The 22231-nt window shown below is 44.7% G+C and overlaps 1 protein-coding gene across 1 annotated transcript; it reads right to left on the reverse strand.

The window, feature by feature from the left end:
- Nucleotides 1-666: 666 nt before the first annotated feature.
- On the reverse strand, nucleotides 667-6995 carry LOC117005025. Its single transcript, XM_033076248.2, has 2 exons — nucleotides 1414-6995; nucleotides 667-1315 (listed from the first exon to the last, which is right to left on the reverse strand). The coding sequence occupies exon 1, from the start codon at nucleotides 6509-6511 to the stop codon at nucleotides 4499-4501; it is 2013 nt and encodes a 670-aa protein (XP_032932139.1). The 5' UTR covers nucleotides 6512-6995; the 3' UTR covers nucleotides 667-1315; nucleotides 1414-4498.
- Between the last annotated feature and the right edge of the window lie 15236 nt (nucleotides 6996-22231).

Raw genomic sequence — 22231 nt, forward strand, 5'->3', positions numbered from 1 at the left:
CTCATAGACTTATATGTATACAGCTGGAGCAGTAGATCCTGCACAAGTTCAGACTCAATTTGGATTTTATTATTCTCACAGACATGGTTATTTAGCTCAGGGTACTGGGAGCCCCAGAACCCATCATCAATGTCGAAGACAGCAGGGAAGAAAATATTAAAGGTCTCTCCCTTGTCTATGTCCCTCTTTTTGAGGTGACCATCCTCATTATCTAACAGGCTGATATTATTTCTGCACTGCCTTTTGGTATTAACATATTTAATAAAGCATTTTTTTATTGTCCTCTACAGTACTGACCAACTCCAATCAAGCTTTGGCTACACAAATTTTCTCCCTAGAGTGGCAAGCTGTATCCCTGTATTTATCTCACATCACCTGACCTTGCTTCAACTTTTTACCTTAGCAACAAAAGAAGATCCCCGATCAGCCAAGCTGGCCTTCTGCCTTGCCTGCTTGACTTCTGACATATTGGAATTGCCTGCTTGTCTCGGTTTGAGACAAGTTAGGAGGAAATGTCTTGAAAGGAGTCTTCTCTAAAAAGGTAGGTTTCGGCATTCCCTCCCCAAACCAGTTTGAAAGGAATTCCTTGGAGGAAAGTGAAAAAAAGTGTTTATTTAACAAGCAGAGTGCACACAGGCATGGGAAAAAGAATAAATAATGTTAGATATTGAAACCTTCTCCCTGCGGAGGAAGCTGGTGGATTCAGAGTTCTTTCTGTAGGTGTGGCTCGGCTCTTCCCAAGGTCTGGAGCCGGGATGCAGCGTACCGGGGCCTCCCTTCCGGCGTGGGGGTCCCGGCAGTGTTCTGGTGTTCGGACTGGGGCAAAGGCGAACGGTTCCAGAAGGAGAAGCCACAGACCCAGAAAAACTTCTTGCCTCAGCTAACAAACAAGAAGCTAGCTAATAGCAAAGATGTACTCCCTCTGTCCGTGCTGTACAACACAGTTGAGCAAACTTGGAGGAGGATGTGTGAAAACCACGCCAAAAGAATTCCACTGGCTTCCCCTCCCTCTCTCCGACCTAGCTCAAAGTTACAGGACCCATGTCTGGGCATAAAGCAGACAATACAGTATCATAACATCACCCCAGGACACTGCTCCTCTGCTCTTAGGAGGTGGTGCTTAAGAAGTGACCAGAACTGATAGACCCCAGCACTCATGCCAGAATGAGTTTTGCTTTTATATTTCCTTCATATATATTCATAGCTCTGTAGACATGTCCTGGTTTGGGACAGATTTAGAAACTTCCCAAAGGATGTTTCCTCTAAAGGGCAGGATTCAGCAGCCCCTCCTCCAACCAGTTCGGTAGATAATCTCCTTGGAGAAAAGTGGAAAAAAATGTTTATTTAGCAAGCAAAGTACTCACAAGCATGAAAAAAAAAAGAATAATTAATATTATTAATTAACAATTAAACCTCTCGCTGTTCTGAAGAGATGGTAAATTCATAAAGTCCTTCTGTAGTTCAGAGAGTCCTCCGTGGGTGTGTCTCAGCCTTGCTGAGTCTCCCTCAATCCCTCTTGAGAAGGAACCCGGTGTCCAGGCTGCAGACCAGCTTGGGGTAGCCCCCAGGCAATGGTCCTGGTGTTGTGGACCAGAGAGAAGCTGAACAGTTCCAGAAAAAAGACACAGTCCTGGGAAAACCTTTCTTGCTGTAGCTAACGAGGAAAACCAGCAGAAAAAAAAAAAAAAAGCAAAGAAAACCTCTGTCTCTCTCTCTCTCTGCAAAAGCCGAGAACTCAGGGAGCACTGCACTCCTGATCTCAGAGTAATTTCACCGCTCCCTCCCCTCTCTTTCTCACTCTCTGTGCCTAGTTTAAAGCTACAGGACACACACACATTTATACATAGATATATACATATATGTTCAATATACAGTTATATACAGATAGTGGCAGTGACATTCAGCAAACAGTGATATTTACACCACAGACGATGGGGATACTGGACCATACAGTCACCCCATTACATGACTATTGTTGTACAGTTATATAGTTCCTAGCTAGCTCCAATACTATTCCCCATCCTGATAGGCATAAAGAGAAAACCCATTCCAGAAGCTCCAAACCCCAGGGGTCCAAGGCTCCTATCCTATCTTGGTTCTTCCTGGGAGCCAAAGACGAAATACCCTCCACAGACACATTTTCATAAACAAAAAATGTTTATCTAAAGGGGAGTTACTGATGAGGTGGAACCAAAGGGGGGGGATTACTTAATCACTTGTGCTTTTAATTGGGGATTCTTGTCAACTATAATTTGCTAAACCTATAAAACTCTATTCACCCCATGTGGGAGTGGGCATTTTTCCATATCTGCCCCTGGAGGCCTCCAATAAAGACCAGTCTTTATATTGCCTCCTATACTAATATTGTCTCGGAAGTGTATTGTTTTATTTCTAGGTCTTTAAAGCATCAGCACTTTCAGAAGCATTTTCCCAGGGGACCTTGCTAACTAGTTCCCTGAGCAACCTCAAGTCTGCTCTCCTCATGTCCAGGGTTGAAGTTTTGCTGGTAGTTTTCCTAGTTTTCCTTCTGTCAACAGAGTGTTTAAACTTGACTGCTTTATGGTTGCTGTGGCCAAGGCAGCCACCAATCATCATTCAGGAGACCCCTTTGTTAACAAGCAACTAATCAAGAAGGGTGTCCTTCCTAGTCAGCTCCCTTAGTACCTGTACCATGAAGTTATCATCCAGCTGTTTTAGGAACTTGTAGCAGGATGCTTTGCCCAAATAAAGCTTATCTGCTTGGCCTAGAATCCAGTCCAAAGACAAAGCAATGCAAACTATCTGTGGTAAGTTATTGGTGGCCCCATCGTGATATTTTTAGAGTTAAATATGCTAAAAAGCCATCTTAGCTTGCCATCTTCAAACACACATCTGCCCTTTTGAAGTAAGACTTGACAGATAAGCTGCTTAACTGACCTGAAGACATATGACTGGTAGTCAACTTCTTTATAAAATCCAGTCCACTTTCCATACAGTTAGATTCTTCCACATACATTAAGTATATGGAGTTTCTTCTGAAGATTTGGGATGCCTCTCCATGGTTACTTCCCAGTGACTGAGAGAAAGAGGAAGAAGTATTCCATGGCTGGAGTGTGGTGATACATCAACCTCTATTTAATGTTTCTTTTGCTAGCTTTAATATAATTGCTTTAAAGTAATTGCATTAATATAGTGCACTTTGCCATTTATATCATACTATAGCCAACTAGTAGGTTTTAGCTTTATACTGTGTAGTAAGTAATTCTGATTAAGATCTTCTGTCTGTTAATTTGTGTTAATAGATAACTAATCTTTTATAAATAGATTTGATTTGCCGTCATTTAAACTTGTGAGGCAAAGCGATTTTATCACAGCTCTATAATTCCTTTAATTTATTAACAGATTCTGAGGCTGTGGAAGGAGCAGGGACCCCTGCAAGGCCTCCTTGGAGAGCTATTCCCTAGATAAGAATTGCTTAGTCATGGTGACTAGGCTAAGAAGCCCTTCTCCCCGCTTCAAGATTCCCGCTTTATCTCCTGGTAAAACTATTGGTCATATTCCCTCAACCCCAAAACTATTGGTTCTTTTGCCAAGCCACACTAACTATATAAAAACTCCTGCTTTTACCCAGTTCAGTGGACTTCTGCTGTCCCTGGACTCCCCTTCGCAGGAGAAGACAATAAAGAACTCTGCGGAACCTCTATACAGCGAGTCTCAGTCTCATATTTTTGCCCTGGCCGAGGTACTTTGCAAGCTGAGTGAAATCACTCTAAGTTGAAATCACTATAAGAGCTGATCGCCTGAATTCCAGGCATTGCTTGCATATTGGTACTTTCGTGGCTGAGCCTGCCTAAGACTCCAGGAAAGGCTGCTCCTTGTGGGACCTCTCTATACGGGAAGTCAGGTGGCAGCCAGGGGCTGATAGACCCCAGGCACCAGCTGCTACATGAGGCTAAGGAAGGATTTTGCCTTCATTTAAACCCCTTTCTGTGGAGGAGTTTAAATACACAAAGGGGTTCTTTCTGCACCTCAGACTCAGAGAACTTTTCTTTAGTAAACTTTATCTGAAGCTCCCACTTGACCCAAGACACCATGCCAGTGCTTTTTCATTTAGTATTGATTTCAATCAAGCAGGACAACTTTGGTTTTAAAAAATAATATAAATAGGAGGATATGTGAAATTCACAGATCTCATAGCAGTTGATTTAAACCATGCCAGGTTGTAGCTTTCCAGTAGCACAGTGGCTTCAAACTCTTCCCATTTGCTGCCCACGCTGTGTGCATTGGTGTAAAGGCATCTCAGCTGGGCTGTCGGCCATGTCACCTTGTGACAGGACATGTCTACCCTGCTCCCTGAAGGTTGGTGCATATGGAAGAGAGAACCTAGGTGGGTGAAAGACCCGGCAAGGGGGCATCTCTGGCACCAAAAAGGCTCAGGCCACAACTAAGAATCAACATCTTAGTCTGGAGAGCAGAAGTGGGAAGAGATAAATATTCCTGGCTGAGAGACACTGTTTTATTATCTATAAAAGCACACACAATTTTCACAGAGGCAGATGCCTCCTACACACATACTCTGAAGGCATGCGGGACTTCTCCCCAGAATTTGGACACAGATTCCACGGTTACTTTCCTGGGGATTGAGGGAAAGGATCTCGATGTGTGCCCCACCAACAACTGGATGGTAAGTCTTGCCTTCCTTCAATTCATGCACCCGTTGTGCCAGAGCAGCAGTAGATTTTCCATCCCATCTCCTCATGTTTTCTCCACAATCATGCAGGAAGAACCACAGCTCAGCCCGTGGGGTGTACCTTCTCTCCCCATCAGGGGAACATCTGCGTTGGATACCAGGGCCTCTAATTGGTGCAGCCGAGATTTGGAGAAGGTCCTCCTTAATCTCATCCCTGAGTCTCTTATGATTCTCCTCTATCTTGTCTTCTAATTTCTGCAGACGTGTTTCCACAGCTGCGATTCTGGCATGTGTTGGACCATGTACAGCATCTGCATATGCTCGGAGCTTCTTCGCCATATCGAGTACAGTCTCATCCCTCTCATCCCTCTTCATTATTGCCAAAGCAGAAGCGTATTCAAGTGGCCCAAGTCGCACAAGTTTTCGCCACATCGCAGATGTACATGGTACCAAGTCTGGATTCCTAGTTGTTATGTCATCTGAGAAGATAATCTCTGCCACTGCCATTTCTCTCAGGCATTGGATCCCTTGTTCTATAGTCTTCCACTGTGTCTGCTGCATATAAAGATCGTCTGCACACAGGTATCTTTGTGCTACACTGTCCAGGACCCGTGCCCAGAGGCTGTGAGGGTTAGTCCTCCTCATCATTCCTTGGTCGATGACAGGATCATGTGACAGGGATCCCAAATGCCTCGCTTCAGTGCCGTCCAGAATTGTAGCCTCGCCTGCAGCATCCCAAAGACGGACCAACCAACTAATTATAGACTCATCAGGTCGTCGAGTATAATCCTTTCTTAGACCACGGAGGTCCTTTAGGGAAAAGGACTCAATATTGGCCTCTGATCTTGTACCAGTTGCTTTGACTCCTGGTTTTATGTCAGGGGGCACTGAGGGTCCTTCTCCTGCATCCTCATCATCATCATCATCCACTGGTCGATTGGTCTTGTCTGTGGACTTCCCACTTCTCGTGCTAGTAGCAACAGCCATTGGTTGAGGCTTACTGTCTGGTTTAGCTGCTGGCCTCGAGCCTGGGATGTTGGCTGCAGCCTGAGTGACTGGGATAGTGGTTGATTTATCTCCCTGTCCCCTTTCCTCTGCCTGCTGCCCTACAGTATCTAGCAGAGTGCGATAAGCATATGCTAGGGACCAGCTCACTGCAATGATCTTTTTCTCCTTGGAGTTATCATGGCATTTCTCTTTAAGGTATTTTGCCACCTCATCTGGGTTTTGAATTTGTTCAGGGGGAAAGTCCCAGACTATAGGATCAGAAAATTCCTTTAAGATTTGGCCTATATTTTCCCATTTCCCACACCACTCAGGATTCCTCACATTTTGCTCTAATCCTAAATCAGGAGTCCCATCAGCCCCTCTAGAAATCTCAGTTCTTATCCTATAGAAGCTGCATACTGTATAAAGCAAGGTTACTAGATTGAACAGCAGGAAGATGGTCTCTTTAACATTCAGGGGAAATTGAACGTACTCTAATAGGGATGTAAAAAATTCGGGGGAGAGGAAGGAAAACAAAGGCTGAAAAGCCTCATCCCCTGCTTCTCCTCTAACAAACTGGGCACATAACCATAACCATGAACCATACATTCCTGGAACAGACTCCAGCATCTTTATAAACCTCCTACAAGCCATTACAACTAAGCCCAGCCCGATGGATATTCTGGTCATTGCCCCCCTGCTGCAGAAACTGCGTACTAGGGAAAACACCGGAGCTATTTCTGGGTGAGAAAATAAACCCAAGGACCAGAGAGGTATTAAGACCTCAAAAAACCCTAAAGAGCAAAAATACATGCAGGCCTCCACCCCCAGAGACATTATAAATTCAAACAACATTATTAGAACAAAGTTTTTTCCACTTTCTCTTGCCCCAGAATTTGGGCGCCAAAAATTTGTCCTAGTTTAGGGTAAATTTAAAAAAAACCAAACAAACCAACCCCCCAAGACTCCTCCCCCATCACTGGGTTCAGGAAGAACTTCCTCAGAGGAATAAAAGTGGAAAAAACCTGTTTATTAATTAAACAAAACACTCCCAACACAAGAGAGGACAATTAACAACCCCTGATGACAAACAAAAAAACTTTTTCACCGGTGTAGGAGGGTGACAAACTCAGGAAAAGTCTCTCCTGTAGGTAGTGTCAGTCTCCGGGCAGTTCTCAGCTTTGCAGGGTTCTCGGTGTCCCTCGGTGATCCAAGTCCGGTTCAAACAGGTTTAAAGAGTATACAGAAAAGAAAAGGGGAAGAGAACAAAGAACAGTCCACAGAAAGAGATTGGACTGCCTAACTAATAAGCAAAAACAAACTAAAGCTAGCAGAATCAAGCAGAAGCGGCTGGCATGCGGCAGCAGCAAAGCAGCAAAGTAGCAAGCAGCAAAGCCTAAGCCATCAGAGCTAGCCTCCCAAGCACAGACATGGGGGAGGGGAGCCAACTGATAAGTAGACTAAACAAACTTTTGCTTAAACAGGACACACGATTGGGGATACAGGCCACCATAACGTCACCCCAGGACAGTAAGATATGTTGAATCCTAAGTTGTACTATCTCTTCGCTAGCTGTAAGAGAAAAGGGTACTTTATTGTGCACTGTATATTTACCTGCTAGCAGTCCTTTCTGATCTAGTCCTGTGTAGTAGTTTGTCCAAAGTGTAATGTCTGTTAGTTTTGTGTCTAATAAATAAAAAAATCATTCTATAATAGACCAAATCAGCCATTATTAAGGCAGCCAGAGAGAAGCCAGTGGGTCTGCTTTCGCTAGACCCGCTGTCTCCAGAGAGGGGGGGGTGGTAGTCTATAAAAATCCCCTTTTTGTTCCCATTCCTCTTTTGTTGGCGGGGGTATCGTCAAAGTTGCACCCCTGCTCCTGGCTGCCTCTGATGGCGGCGGGGGTGGGGGAGGGGCTGGAATGGCAGGCGGTCCTGTCCTTAGAGCAGGGACCACAAAATCCGTTTCCACCTCCTCCTCCCTGTCCCTCACACATGGTGGACTGAGAATGGGCTCTTTCTTTTCCTAGTTTTCTATCTTCTTTCTTAAAAGCATCACATGCTGTTCCTTCTTAGGTCCCAGTAGCTTTTCATTATGTGATAAAAGCATAAAAAAGCATACTCAAATTCTCCAAAATACCAGTCTTGGTGTATGCGAGACATCAAATTTTTATATTAATTCCTCATCTAAACTGCCAAATTTAGGCCATACCTCATTGTTGTCTAATTTATAAGTTGGCCAAATTAGTTCTGAGAGTCTGATCAATTTGGGTTTTGAAAGCAATGAATTTTTGCCTGTTAATCTTTGCCAATTTTCCAATATTAAGTCTAAGGGGGAGTCTCTGGGTATTTGAGTGTAAGACATACCCCATGTCTTACACTTATAAAAAGGAAAGATCACAGAAATAAAGCAAAGCAGCCTAACCACACAATAATAATCAGAGAGAGAGAGAGAGAGAGAGAGATAGAACAATGAGGAACACACGGGACTCGATCTCACAACCTCCAGACTAGAAGTGTGGAAGTTAACTGACCACACCACTGCTGGCCCCAGGTAAAAATTTGCTGCTGCAGTGCTCTTTTGGAGGGCATCCCCTCCTACTTTTCAAGCAAATAGTGAACAGGGGTAAACAACAAATGAACGAAAAACCCCCTTTGGACCCTTTTGGATGCTTCCACACACTAAACCAAAACTATAAGAGACCTCTTAACACCAAAACTAGGTGCTAACAACAAAACAACACTTTTAAATCACTTACTCATGTGCCTCTGTGCTGGATTTGAAGGATTCTTGGACTCTGATGCTGCCTGGACCATAGCCACTGCCCCTGAAAGTGCCAGGGTGGGAGGGGGAGGGATTGTAGCTGGGTCTTACTTGGTCCAGAGGATTCTCAGGAACCCTCACAGGTGGTCCCTTCATGGTCACCAGAAACTGATGCCTTTTTGGGGCTACCTGGAAACAGAGGCCAGACAAAATTAAGAAAATAAAAAGCAGTTATATTTATTGAAGGGTCTTCAAGTACATTTAGGGCAGATGAAGTCCCTCCCCCCCCCCAAGGGGCTACACCCAAAATGGATGACAAGTCACTGGTTTTCATACTTTTATAAGTTTGGTCCATTTGCATATTGGGGGTTAATCTTCCAATTATAGCTTCAGGTTAGGAAGACATTTACCCTAAGTTTGCCCCCCCCGACTCACTGTTGTGTATGTTTCTCGGGGCCTGAGACAGTAAGGTGTCCTTGATTCCTGGGCCCAGAGAGGAATTGCTTTGTCTGACCAAAATGGGAAAGCAGTAGATAACACTCTATATGGAGTTTAGAGTTATACACTAAAGAATTGCAGGATAACAAATATATGAAAAATATAAAAGCTAAAATCCTAAGGCATCAGAACTTGCAAACGAGAGTAGGTTTTGGGGTGGTGGTCACCTCAAAAAAGCTACTGCCAGCTGCTAGAGGCCTGGGCAAAAGGCAAGGACTTATCTAAACCCCCACATCTATTCATAACACATCTTCCTAAAGGAATACCCCTTAATTCCTTTGAGATATTTCTCTGGTGTTTCGCCATTGGCTTCTATTACCTCAGGAGTCCTTGGCTCATCTCTGTAAGACTGCAAGTGTGCTCCACTGTGACCAGCACATCTCATTCAGCACCAGAATTAGGAATAACAGGTCTTTACTAGGAAAATTAAGATAGAAATACAGTACTACAAAGAAACAAACCCCAAACACTGACAAAGTGTCTTGAGTTACAATACAGGATGTGATCAAAGTATCTATTCGATCACTATCTGTTGTGACTAGGTGGGGTAGTGATCTTTATCTCTGTGGGAGATACTCTGCTAATGGGCCATCCATTGAAACCAGTAGGGCATTGTTCTTAATCTTTGCACAGCCCATCCTTCCTCCAGGGAGTTATCTTCTGCTAATGGCCTATTGAGTCTCATTGTGTGACTGATAAAATTACTTCATCGCATTGAGAGTTGCTCCAACCAGGGGAGAGAGTCAAGCCTTTCTTACCTAGATAAAAACTGAAATTCTAGGACACCGAGTAGCCCTTCCTGTACTGGACTCTAGAAAAAAACGAGATTTCTCCACATCACTACTGGAAGAAAACTGCACCTTCTACAAGACCACTGCTTCAACTAAACCATATCTGTCCCTGCAAGAAGACTGCAGTCACTATTTAATCAAACTGCTACCAGCATCCTGTCCGACGAGGTGTCAGGTTGTACTCTGACTTTGTCAGAGTTTGGGGTTTGTTTCTTTGTAGTACTGTATTTCTATTTTAATTTCCATAGTAAAGAACTGTTATTCCTAATTCCCATATCTTTGCCTGAGAGCCCCTTGATTTCAAAATTATAATAATTTGGAGAGAGGAGATTTACATTCTCCATTTCAAAGAGACACTCCTGCCTTTCTTAGTAGACACCTGTCCTCCAAACTAAAATACAAAATCAGAGTACAACCTGACACCCCGTCAGGGTGACACCCATCAGTCAGAGTGTTGGTAGCAGTCCCCTTAAATGGTGGTTACAGTCCTCCTGCAGTGACAGATGTGGTTCAGTTGAAGCAATGGTCTTGTAGAAGGATGCAGCCTCCCTTTGAAGGTCCAGCGATGATATGGAAAAAAAGTCTGGTTTTCCTCCGGAGTCCAGGGAAAAGAGGGCGACTTGGTGTCCTAGAATTTCAGTTTTTATCTAGGTAGGAAAGGCTGGGCTCTCCCCCCTGGCTGGGGCAACTCTCAGTGGGATGAAGTAATTTTATCAGTCACACAGTGGGACTCAATAGGTCATTAGCAGAAGATAACTCCCTGGAGGAAGGATGGGGGGTGCAAAGATAAAGAACAATGCCCTACTGGTTTCAATGGATGTACCATTAGCAGAGTATCTCCCACGGAGATAAAGATCACTGCCCCACCTAGTCACAACAGATAGTGATCGAATAGATACTTTGATCACATCCTGTATTGTAACCCAAGACAGCACAGTTGGCGCGATTGTTACTAATTGGTTACTTTGTTGTGCGCCGATGCTCACTGCAAAAAAAAAGTGCGACTTATACTCCAGTGCGCCTTATACTCGTGAAATTACTGTAATTTATCTAAGAAAACCGTTATAGTAATAGGAACTAAGGGAAAAGCCTTCCGGGTACCCGTGATTGAAAAAGTAACCTTTGAATCAGACTGCAAATTTGGTCTGGGATCTCTCAGTGCCAGAGGCAGAGTATAATTTTTTGGGGAGAGATATGATTATTGAATTGGGAATCAAATAGAGGTTAAAGGACAGGACTTACACGTAAGACTATGTCCACTTTCCGCTAGAGATGAGGAGGAGATAAATCCTGAAGTTTGGTGCACCCCAGAGAAGGTTGAGCATTTGAACATTGAGCCATTCGAAGTAACTATAAGAAACCCAGAAATCCCTGTTCAGGTGAAACAATACCCCCTTTCTCAGGAGGGGAGACAGGGATTGAAACCTGAGATTGAGTGGTGTCCCGGTTTAAAGGGACAGTATTACCAGGAAAAGGGAATTCAGGAACTCGCAGGCACAGAAAAGGTATAGGTTGGGAATAACAGTTCTTTACTGAAATATTTATAAGACAAACAAAAACAGCATCAGCTATACGAAAGAAAAAAAAAAACAGTGACAGAACAGAACGGAATTCAGTCCCAGTCCCTTTTTTCAGTCACCGATGGCTCTCCGATGGACCAGGGCGGGCGGCTTCTTAGTCGCGGCTGCTGCAGGGGCAGGGGAGGGGGCCAGGTGGCCTCACGCCCCAGGTGGAAGAAAAGGGTGAGGAAGGAAACTCTGCTCACCGTGGGCGTCCCAGTTCCCAGTTGTTCAGAGGAAGCAGGAAGCTTTAGCAGTCCAAATCCAAGAAGCCTGATCCCAACAGGAGAAAAAGAACCTCTCTCCTCGAGTTCGGCCGGCGAGCTGTAGAGTTCTCCTACCCCCAGTGTCCTCTTACTTGCCGAAAACAAAAGCAGGACTCCACCTTTCCCTAATGGGCCATCATTGCTTCAGCTAGTCATTTGTCTCCAGCTCTTAACGGCTAATAGGAGAGCCATCCCGGCTAGCTTAACATAATAATGGGAAAAAATTTCTAAACCTTGCCAACCCACAACAAGTGGCTTTTGGAAAAAGGTTTGCTAGAACCATGCATGTCACCCTTTAACACACCTATTCTGCCTGTAAAAAAGCCAGATAGAAATTACAGATTAGTGCATGACCTAAGGGAAATTAATAAGACAACACTGAGTTGGTTCCCAGTAGTAGGAAATTCACATACCCTGCTTAGTCAATTAAGCCCTGAAAATCAGTGGTATAGTGTGATAGATCTAAAGGACGCTTTTGGGACATGTCCTTTGAAAGAGGAGTGTTGAGATTATTTTGCCTTTGAATGGGAAGATCCGGATGATATCCACTGAAAGCAACAGTTAAGGTGGACTGTGTTATCCCAGGGATTCATGGAATCTCCTAACTTGTTTGGTCAGGCTTTGGAACAAATACTAAGAAACGATGAGTTGGGAAAAGGGGTTATTTTGGCGCAATATGTAGATGATTTACTACTAGCTGGGGAAACCCAGGAGACAGTCTGCAGGACAGCATAAAACTACTCAATTTCTTAAGCCTGCAGGGGCTGAAGGTTTCAAAATCGAAGTTACAATTTGTAGAGGAGGAGGTAAAGTACTTAGGACATTGGATAAGCAAGGGGACTAAGAAATTGGATCCTGAGACGGTAAGGGGGATTTTGTTGCTGAAAGTTCCAAGGAGTAAGAGGCAGATTAGACAACTTCTGGGATTGTTCAGATATTGCCGGCAGTGGATTGAGAATTATAGTGCAAAGGTGAGGTTCCTATACCAGAAATTGACCACGGACAGGTTAGTAAAATGGACTCAAGAGGATGAGGGAAGGCTGGAGGAATTAGAAACTTAGTAACAGATCCAGTTTTAAGCCTCCCAGATGTAAGGCGACCTTTTTATTTATTTGTAGCCGCCGAAGAGGGAACAGCATATGGGGTCCTAATTCAAGAGTGGGCAAGGAGAAAACCCGTGGGGTATATTTCGAAATTATTAGACCATATGGTCTCCCATAAAGCATTTCAAAGGGACTTAGCTTTTCTTTGGCTCTAGGCTTGGTTCGGATCCACAGCAGTGCCAGTGGGAGAGATTGAGGTCAGGGCAAATTAGTTTCTTGTCCTAACCTCACAATTTGCTGATTAATTAAGTGATTCATTTTCTATACTTGGTCACTTGACTGGAGACAGTATAGGGTGTGGAGCTCCCAGTCTATGCCCAAGTGACAACTGATTTATTGCACTATTTTTGAAATAAAATGTGTTCACCCCGTTAGGGTTGACTGTGCCTTTTGCTTCGCCTTTTTGCTACCTGTCTTTTCTGGTGGATCTGGAAAACTCTGTAGAGCTTCATACAATTCTTGCAACTTCTGTGAAATACTTTCAATTATTGCCTTTCTTTGTAACTGTCTGCTCGGTTGCCATGGAAACTGAGACTCACTGCCGAGACTAGCTGTGTCTGTGCCGAGGGAAACGCCTCCCTCCTGGGCACGCCCCGTCTCCGCTTGCAGGACCCCGGGGGTGTGGCCGCTTCTGTCCTGACCACGCCTCCTCTCTGCTCGGACCGACGTAGCCTTGCCCTTGGACACGCCTCCTCTCTTATCCCGGTCACCCTCACCGTCGCTTGTCTCAGCCCCCTCCAAGCTAGACCCGCCTACTTCACTCTCATTTGAGCTGTCACTTTGCTTTCTGCTCCGCCCCCTCTCTGCTTCCGGACTCTCCGCCCCTATTGCTGGTACTTCCGTGTTTCGCGTTCCCCGCACATGCCCACCGCGCTTTGCCGTCATCGCGCGCGCGCCCGACGCTGTCCCCGTTGCTATGGTCACCGCACCTGTTTTTTCTGTGTCCGCTACGGTTTGGACTGTTGCTCCCCCCGCCGCCACCGCCGCGCCCGCGCTAACAGCGCATGTCGCGTCTGGCGTTCCCGCGATCGGCATGGAGCTCGCCGCCCCCCCCCACACCTGGGCTTGAGGTCAGCGCAGCCCTCCCCGCGCCTGGGATCGAGGCTAGCCCGCGTACCCTGGCCGCCCCGCCCGTCCCGCGCGTGCCGGTTGCCGCCGCGATTGGCTGATTACCGCCTATCTCCGCGACTGCGCGCACCGAGCCCGCGCTTTTCCCCGCTGTGTCCGCGGCAGTTTTTGCCTTTCCCGTCTCCGCCTCTGCCCCACCCGTCCCCCCTAGAGGTGCTTGTACCGCCCCCCCCGCACTCTGGGGACAAGGTGTCTGAGAAGCTGTAGAAACAGAAATCTAAGTCTTCTAACTCACTTGGGAAAATTTCTAACTTGAGTTTTCCTTTCCTAGGATAGGGTGTTCTAGGTATTTCTGGGGATCCTGGGGTTTCTAGGGATACACTTTGACTTTTTTCAGGTCCTTCATTTATATCTAAAGCCCCTTGCTGATAGCAAGATTCCTCCACTGGCTTATGGCCAAGTGGCAAAAGACCTCCCTCCCCCAGCTGATGGCTAGAGTGGGATCCTCCCTCTGCTTCCGAGGGACCCAGAATTGCCCTCCGGCAACTCTGTAAATTTGCACTTCTGTGTGAAATAACTTCCAGCATCACCCCTGCTGGAGACAAAAGATTTAATGCCTCTTTATCTCTCTAAGTTGCAAAGTGATATAAAGATCTATTAATCTGTTCCCAAAAACTTGGCTCAAATAATGAATTCGCCTCAGCACTTGGAAACCTGAGTCTCACCCATAAAAGCAGGCTTTTAAGTTCCTTATCTGGGATGGGCATGGCATGAGCTGACATCTCCCCTTTTAAGGTGGCTGGGAGATTGATTTGTTCCTGGCTGAATCCACCCCCCATGTTCTGAATTTTGACCTGTCTTACCAAAAGCAAGTCCTCTAAGTCGAGCCGGATGGTTTTTCCTGGTCTCTGGCCAGCAGATAACAGGAGAGGAGTCCCGGGTTTCCTCCCTTCTGATTCTGGCTTGGAGCCGTCTTCCTCTCAGCGGAGGTCAAAATCTCTTCCCTGCGGCCTTCTCTGGCATGCCTGCCTCTGGAATGTCTTCGGTCGACGGTGCTCACCTTTGTGAAGCCACCTCGAGCTCACTGCAGTGCTGGCCCTCTTCGTGCTGGCCCTCTTCACGCCTGCTTGTCGCCCACTTAGGGCCCACCCAGGGACGCCAAAATGTGACAGGCGGCGACCTCTTTTATGGTCAGAGATCACTCACCAGCACATTAAAGGTGGTCTGAGAGTTCTTGTCTTGCAGCCAGGGCGCAGCAGGGCACGAAAGGAGGCTCGAAAGCTGGTGTTCTGAGGTTTTCAAGGTTATTTATTCTTTCTTATCTAAGGAATTTTCTTTCTACCTTACAGCGATCCACTCTGCAACTCGTTCAAGGCTCCTCTCTAGCCCTCCTGGGCAGGACTTATCTTTTATACTCTAAATTACGTATACTTTATTTACAATTAATTCCAAATACATGACACTTACATTACGCTGTCCAGTTTTCCCTTAACCAATCCCGAATTGGCATCCTAACCCAGAAGATGGATGCCATGAAGAAGAAGAAAGAATTTCTTACTACGCCACAAATCCTCCATCTTGTGTTCAGACCCCCTAATATAAACAATCTTTAAAACTTTACTTTTCTACCTTTTAATACACCAATCTACACTCTACTTATTTTTGTGACTCTGTAATTCTGTATATAAAGATGGTAATTTCTCCCAGGGACTTAGATCGAACTCACAGGGATTCTGGGCACCTTGCCAAGGCTTCTGAGCCCCCTGTCCAGACTCCAGGGAAACCAGGGGAATATGCCTCCAGAGTAAAGGGTCCTCTTCCCCAAGATCGATGGGACATGGTGAGCAACCAGGATTTAAATCTAACTCTCAGGAGAAGGAGAAAGGACTAAATAGACTAAAGTGGTGAATGATCAGATGATTTTCTGTGAAAACCCGGGGTGTATTTGCAATCCATTTGTACTATTTTAGTGTATCCTGTGTAAAGAACGTTGGTGGATTCATTGTAAACGTGGATATCCACCCACCGAACACTGTATTGAATGTTACAGGAAGGAAAGTGCAGAAACTGCATGAGCCCTTCGGGTGGGGGTGCTCATGGGGAGAATTGTTAAAGGATCCCCAGCATGGTGGGAGGTCTTTGCAAAAGGGATCAATCCTGAGAGGAGATGTTGTCACTCGAATGAGCCCACGCATACATCACCTGCTGAAATTCTTAAGACTATCTGCCGAACAACCTTATTACACTTGCCGTGCACAATCCCACAAGTCCCTCAGGTAAAAGCCCACAGTTGGGCGGCCTTGCTGAATCGAAAGCGCATCCGTGGATTGTACGACTGCTGCCAAGAAGATGGACAATCTCGCTGCTCCTCCAGCTGGAGTAGGCGAAGGAGGCAGAGGCGTCTCGAGCTGGACTCCCAAACGGAAAAGCGCTAAGGCCAGAGGAGTGGGGTGTGCACGAGATCCGCAACAAAGGTGGGGGGCTTAGACACACTCAAACTCAATTGATCCCAGGGAATTAGGCTGATGTAGAGGTCGATGATATTCCTTACCCCTGGAACCACCAGCATTCTACAATTTTGTAGTAGAAATGATTATTTTTGGATGGATAGTGGTCCCTGTGCATACTAACCCCTCACATCAACCGTATAAATGCTCTCTTTATCGACTTGAAACATCCCAGGTAATCCAGTCAAGAATAATCCCTGGAAGACCCAGTTTTGAAGCACAACTCCTTTCCCTAATCCCTCGGGAAATACCAGGAGATATGTACAAGTCGTTTTACATGTGTCCAAGTTCTAATCCAGTGAAAGGATATTGTAACCAGCCTGGCCACTATTACTGTGCTTATTGGGGATGTGAAACTATTGCCTCAGACTGGACCCCACCTCAGCAAGATCAGTTCATCAAGGTAGGGTGAGGGCCCCCGGGCTGCAAGCCCCCAAAATATGGCTTTGCTGTTGGTGTGGCAGTTATGAGTAAGGCCAAAAATACTTGCTGGAAGATTTATATTAATGTAACCAGACCTCAGGACCCTGGATGGCTCATAGGTCGAACCTGAGGTATTAGATTTTGGGAAGAGAGGACTGATAGAGGGAGTTTATTCCAAATAAAAAAGGAACCTGCCCCCCTAGATCCTCTACCTGTAGGACCAAACCTTGTATTGGCTCGTCAACCAGAAGTGATTCTTGAGACAAGTACCACCATTGTCAGTTCCAACTCCACCAAAGAAAGCAATAGTACCCCTGTAGACCTAGCTAACACCAAGCAGGGAAATGAATTATGGAATCTTATGGAGGCAAGTTTTAAAGCCCTGAACTTTACAAACCCCAATTTGACAGAGCATTGCTGGCTTTGCTATGACATCAGGGCACCCTATTATGAGGCACTGGGAGTAACTTCAAAACCACAAGGCATAAACGGGAGGAACCCTAGAGAATGCACATGGGCTGGTGGAAAGGAGGAGATTACAATGGAATATGTAACGGGTAAGGGGAGGTGTATTGGAAAAGTACCCAGAGATAGAGCACATCTATGTGGAGTACTAACAAGCGTTAAGGGGCATAAAAGGTCTGTGGATTGGTTAGTGGCAACTAAAAATGCCAAGTGGATTTGCTCGGTGACATGTCCGACCCCTTGCCTCTCCCTCCATAAATTTGATGAAACTGAAGAATATTGTATACAGGTCACAGTAATACAAAGAATAATATACCACCCTGAAGTAGCGATGTATGATGCCTATGACGGACTAATCAACAGAATACACAAAAGGGAGCCCTTCACTGCCCTAATAATAGCGACCTTAATGACTCTAGGACTCTCAGGTGCAGGTACAGGGATAACTTTCCCTGTATGGCAAAACCAGGGATTCCAAGCACTCAGACTAGTGGTGGATGAAGATTTAGTGAGACTAGAAAAATCCATCACAGCACTCCGGGAATCATTGCAATCCTTATCTGAGGTAGTGCTCCAAAATAGAAGGGGACTAGACTTAATCTTTCTACAACAAGGGGGCCTCTGTGTCGCACTAAGGGAAGAATGTTGTGTATATGCAGACCATACAGAGGTGGCTCAAAACTCCATGGAAAAATTAAAAGAAGGGCTAGAAAAACGAAAGAGAGAAAGGGAGATGCAGCAAAGCTGGTATGAGTCCTGGTTTAACCATTCCCCTTGGTTAACTACCTTACTCTCCACACTAGCGGGATCACTGATACTGTTAATATTGGGATTAAACTTTGGACCATGTATTTTCAACAGAGTTGTCTCCATTGTAAAAGGGAGATTGGAGGCAGCTCACTTGATGCTAATTAGAGCACAATATGAACCCCTTAAGGAAGCTAAAGCCGAAGAAACGCCAATATTAGAAAATGCGCAAGAGGCATTAACTAGATTTGATAAACAAAATAGGAAATAAAAGGGGGGGAATTGTAATGGATTGTGCTTTGTTAATCAAATCTTGCTCAGTAAGTGATTACACAGACAGATGCTGAGTGCAAAGGGTTACTCGCTAGCCACCACTTCCTGTTAAGTAAACAAGGAAGAGCTCCACGGATGAAACAATAGCAGAGGGAGCTGCGCTGACTGTGGGGTCATTCCGAAGGGCAGCTGAGGAAGGCAACCAGGTCTTCAGTCTTCACCAATGACCACCAGGAGGACGGAAAACGACCCCCTAGCAACTACTCGCATGCTTGAAAGAAACGCAGAGTACTCCGGCAAATCAGATCGGCACATGAAGAAAACCAGAGGAAAGATTGTATAAAAGGGTCCCTGAAACTGTTCCCTAGTGCGAGTCATTGGTGGAGTGCTGACTCCCACGGCCGCCCAGCGCTGTTTTGCTCAGTTATCGCTTGCTAATAAATTTTCTATGGTTAACTTGAACTAGCCTCTCTGATTTGTAACGAGTATCTATAACATCTGGTATTAATGAAATGCATGGGGGAATGCAGAATTCAACCGCAGCCTGTGATAAAAAGATGCTCACGCTGGAACATGTGGATCCTGAGAAGCTGTGATCTGGTTAGAGGCTTGAACAGAGAGAGAACTTTTGATTTCAGAGATAGAGGAAGAGGACCCTTGCTTTTTTATTAGAACTGCTCATCCTTAAAAACTGCACCCCATGAACTAATGGCCCACAAAAAAAAGCAGTTCTGGGAAGACTGCTTTGCCCGTGGGAGGGACTTACATTGCTGCGGGTTTCAGGCAGGACTGCTATTCATGAAAATTTAAATCATGTTGGAAAAGTTCACAGACAACTGTATCCCGTGGGAAGGACCCCATGGCATAGCCAAAGAGACCCCTCTCCCTAAGCAAAGTGAAGATTTTTATAAGTGACAGACTGCCTAAAAACCCCAAGTTTTTGTCTCCCCGCGCTGCCGGTGGAAAGGAAAGAGCTGGGGGGGAGGAAAGGTGTTCTAAAGGTTTATTTTAGTTCTCGTTGTCCTCTTTTAATTCTATTGTGATAAATACATAGTTTGGCTTTCGAAATATTAAAGTGGATGCTATGTGCTGTGCATTATAATATAATCTCAACTTTTGCAGAAGTAGCTTTGTTATGAAGATATAGTTGTGAAATAATAACTAATGCTTTTATTTTTGTGACTAAGTGGCAATAATTAAAATAACTCAGACATATTTGCGAAATAGCTTGTGTTGTTTTAGAGTACTTGTGGTTAACTTGCAATAATTGAAATAACTAAACCGTCTGTGTGGTTGGATAAAATTTGAGGAATGTGCATTATGGGGATGCCTGCTACTGACACTTCGACTATCAACAACTGTCACCTGCTGAAACCCCGGAACAGGGGGCTATTGTGGGGGAGTGACACACAACCCTCAAAACCACAACCAAGATTAATGCTCATGCTCTAAAAAGGAGGATCAGAGGAGGGGACATGCTGAAAAGTTCCTGGAACATACAAACTAGTTTGGGGAAATGTTTGAATATGTATAATAATTTATGAATATGTATTTGACCAATGCAATAGAAAGGGTGTATAAGAGGGGTTGCTATGGTTCGCCAGTGTGCCTCTGGCTACGGTTATGCACCCAGCACTTTTACTTTTGCTTTATTGATTTTTGTCTCCTATTATCCTTTATTAAATTTTTAAAAATTCAACTGAGGAGTGGGCTTCATTTCTCACACTGTTTATAAGTCCTTCTTTATAAATTTTAAGTTTTGAGCCTGTTTTTCCCTTAAAGTGTTTTCTCTTAATCCTTATCTCACCCCTATTAACCTTTTTTATTGCTTTCCCCCTCCTCTGCTTAACTATAGCAGAGGAGAATGAGAGAATGATTTTTCATAGATTCCTCATTATCTGATTATCCACTGATTCCAACTACCTTTAATATCCTGTGTGTCTACTTTTACATTCTTTTGTCTAATTTGCTAGTTAGTCTTAAAACTCTATTTTGCAACTGAAAATTTCTGTTACCCAGGTTGTCTGTCAGGCTGGGTTTGGGATGGGAGAGGCCATAGCCTGCAGACTCATCTACTGAGGCCAGGTTTGCACATACTCCCTCCTCCCAAGGTGGGGGAGAAGAGTTTTTGGGTGTGTGGTGATGCCTAAAGATTTTAAAGCTTTTTATATATCTGTAGCTTTGTAGATTTTTAATCTATAGCTGTATAATTTTTTGCACTTTCTTACACTTCAGAAGAGTAGTTACCTGTTCTCACACATTATTTTCAAGGAAAATAATTTCTAACAAGGACATCCTGCTTTGCACCAGCACCTGGGCTGAAATAATAAGATACTTTGTAGACAAAGCAAGATATAGGGTTAAGAACCCTTAGAGGGGTTCCAATGGGGCAGATCCAAGGGCGGGTTATCAGGTCAACCATTGTCCTATTGGATGTACTTGCTTGATATGGTAATTAGTTAAACTTCCAAAAATTGTGAAAATCGATGCTGCATGTGCACATAAGTATAATGTGTGCACTGGAAAACTTTCATTCAAAAATTGCTCTTTATGTTATCAATTTTATTATCGTTTGGAAAGTTTTTCTACAGATTTTATGCAACAGTTCAATGACCCAGATGGGACTAGGGACCCAGTGACTTCTCTGGATCAAATTATATCCTGAGAGGAATTCTTCTGCCAGCACTTTTCAAAGAATTTCCCATGGTGACCTGAGAGGCCCGAGATTCCAATACCCCACACAGGAGGTAACATAAAAAACATCTCTTTCCAGTAATTATTTGCTAGAAATTGTAATTTTTTTCCCGGAAAACTGGGAGCTCTCCTTTTAGGGACCAGGATTACAACTTTTTGTGGGATCCCTTTGGTACTGTGAAAGTATGTTGTCTTTTCTGGTCTATGGAGACTCAACACGGTGAGTTGTGAGGCCAATGTGGGTTTTGTTTGGGGGAAAGAGGGGGGGGTTACTTATTTTCACTTTTGTGACATGGCACCCAGAAGTTTTTCTCTCTTTTGTATTTTGGCCAGGGCAAGTGTGGTTTAACCTGGTTTGGGCAGTTTTTTAGTCTCTTTTCACTGTGGCATGGCTTCCAATAGGGAGGAGTAATCTGCCATTGTGGGGAGAGGGGGCACCCTTTCTAGTGCCCAGTGCCTCCTATATTGCAGTGGCATGCCCCTGCCTGTGGCTACTGGTGGCATGCAGCATTGGGAGACTGTTTTGGAATCTGGGAGGTGTGAGTTCACACCTGGGCTGGGAAGTTTTTTCTTGCCATTTTCCTACCTGAAACAGAATATGGGGTGTAGATAGTCAACAGAGAAAGAGATCCCCAAAAATTCCCCCATTGGATTAGCATTATTGAATCAGTGTTGTTTAACTGGCCCAGAAACGTGTCTTAGAAGGCAGGAATTGAGTAGATTAAGCACATGCCTTTGGCTGTGACACAGATTAGAGAAAGGGAAAACATTGCAACATAGTTTAGATCTCTATGAATCAAAACTATGTTGCAACTTTTGTCTTTCCTATGGAAGAGAGATGGAATGAGATCATGTATGCAGAATTATTTCATCTCTTTTTCGATCACCCAGATTTACAAAAAAATGATGAATCTGATAAGGGTACCATGGAACTTTTGGTTATGGCATTAAAGGGGGATAAAAGGAAACAGAAACATTGTAAAAAGTACTCTATTAACCAAGTCTGTGTCAGAGGTACAGATATATCAGACTTAAACATGCTGATTGTTCCAAATATGAGGGGGCTAACAGGTCTGGGTGGGGATGTGGCTCCTGTGGGTGGTGTTGCTTCCACGCCTCCGACCCAAACGACTGCTGCTAGAGAAGTGTTGTGGTTTGACGCTGATCCAATGCCAGGCATGCACGAAAACTGGTCACTCACTCACCCCTGCCACAACTGGGCAGAGGAGAGGAAAATTTAACAAAGGGTTCATGAGTTGAGATAAGAACCAGGAGGAAACACTCCAAGGGCAAAACAGGCTCAACTTAGACATACAAAGTATATTTACTAACAAAATCAGAGGAGGATAGTGAGAAGTAAAAATAAGCCCTTAAAACACCTTTTTTTTTCTCCCAGCCCCTCCCTCCTTCTCACCGAC

The sequence above is a fragment of the Catharus ustulatus genome, chromosome W, assembly GCF_009819885.2.
Source record: "Catharus ustulatus isolate bCatUst1 chromosome W, bCatUst1.pri.v2, whole genome shotgun sequence".
NCBI classification, from domain to species: Eukaryota; Metazoa; Chordata; class Aves; order Passeriformes; family Turdidae; genus Catharus; species Catharus ustulatus.

Bases quoted from the DNA above. Each gene is read 5' to 3' on its own strand.
- LOC117005025 (XM_033076248.2), bottom strand. From the start codon at position 6,511: ATGTTGTTTGAATTTATAATGTCTCTGGGGGTGGAGGCCTGCATGTAT.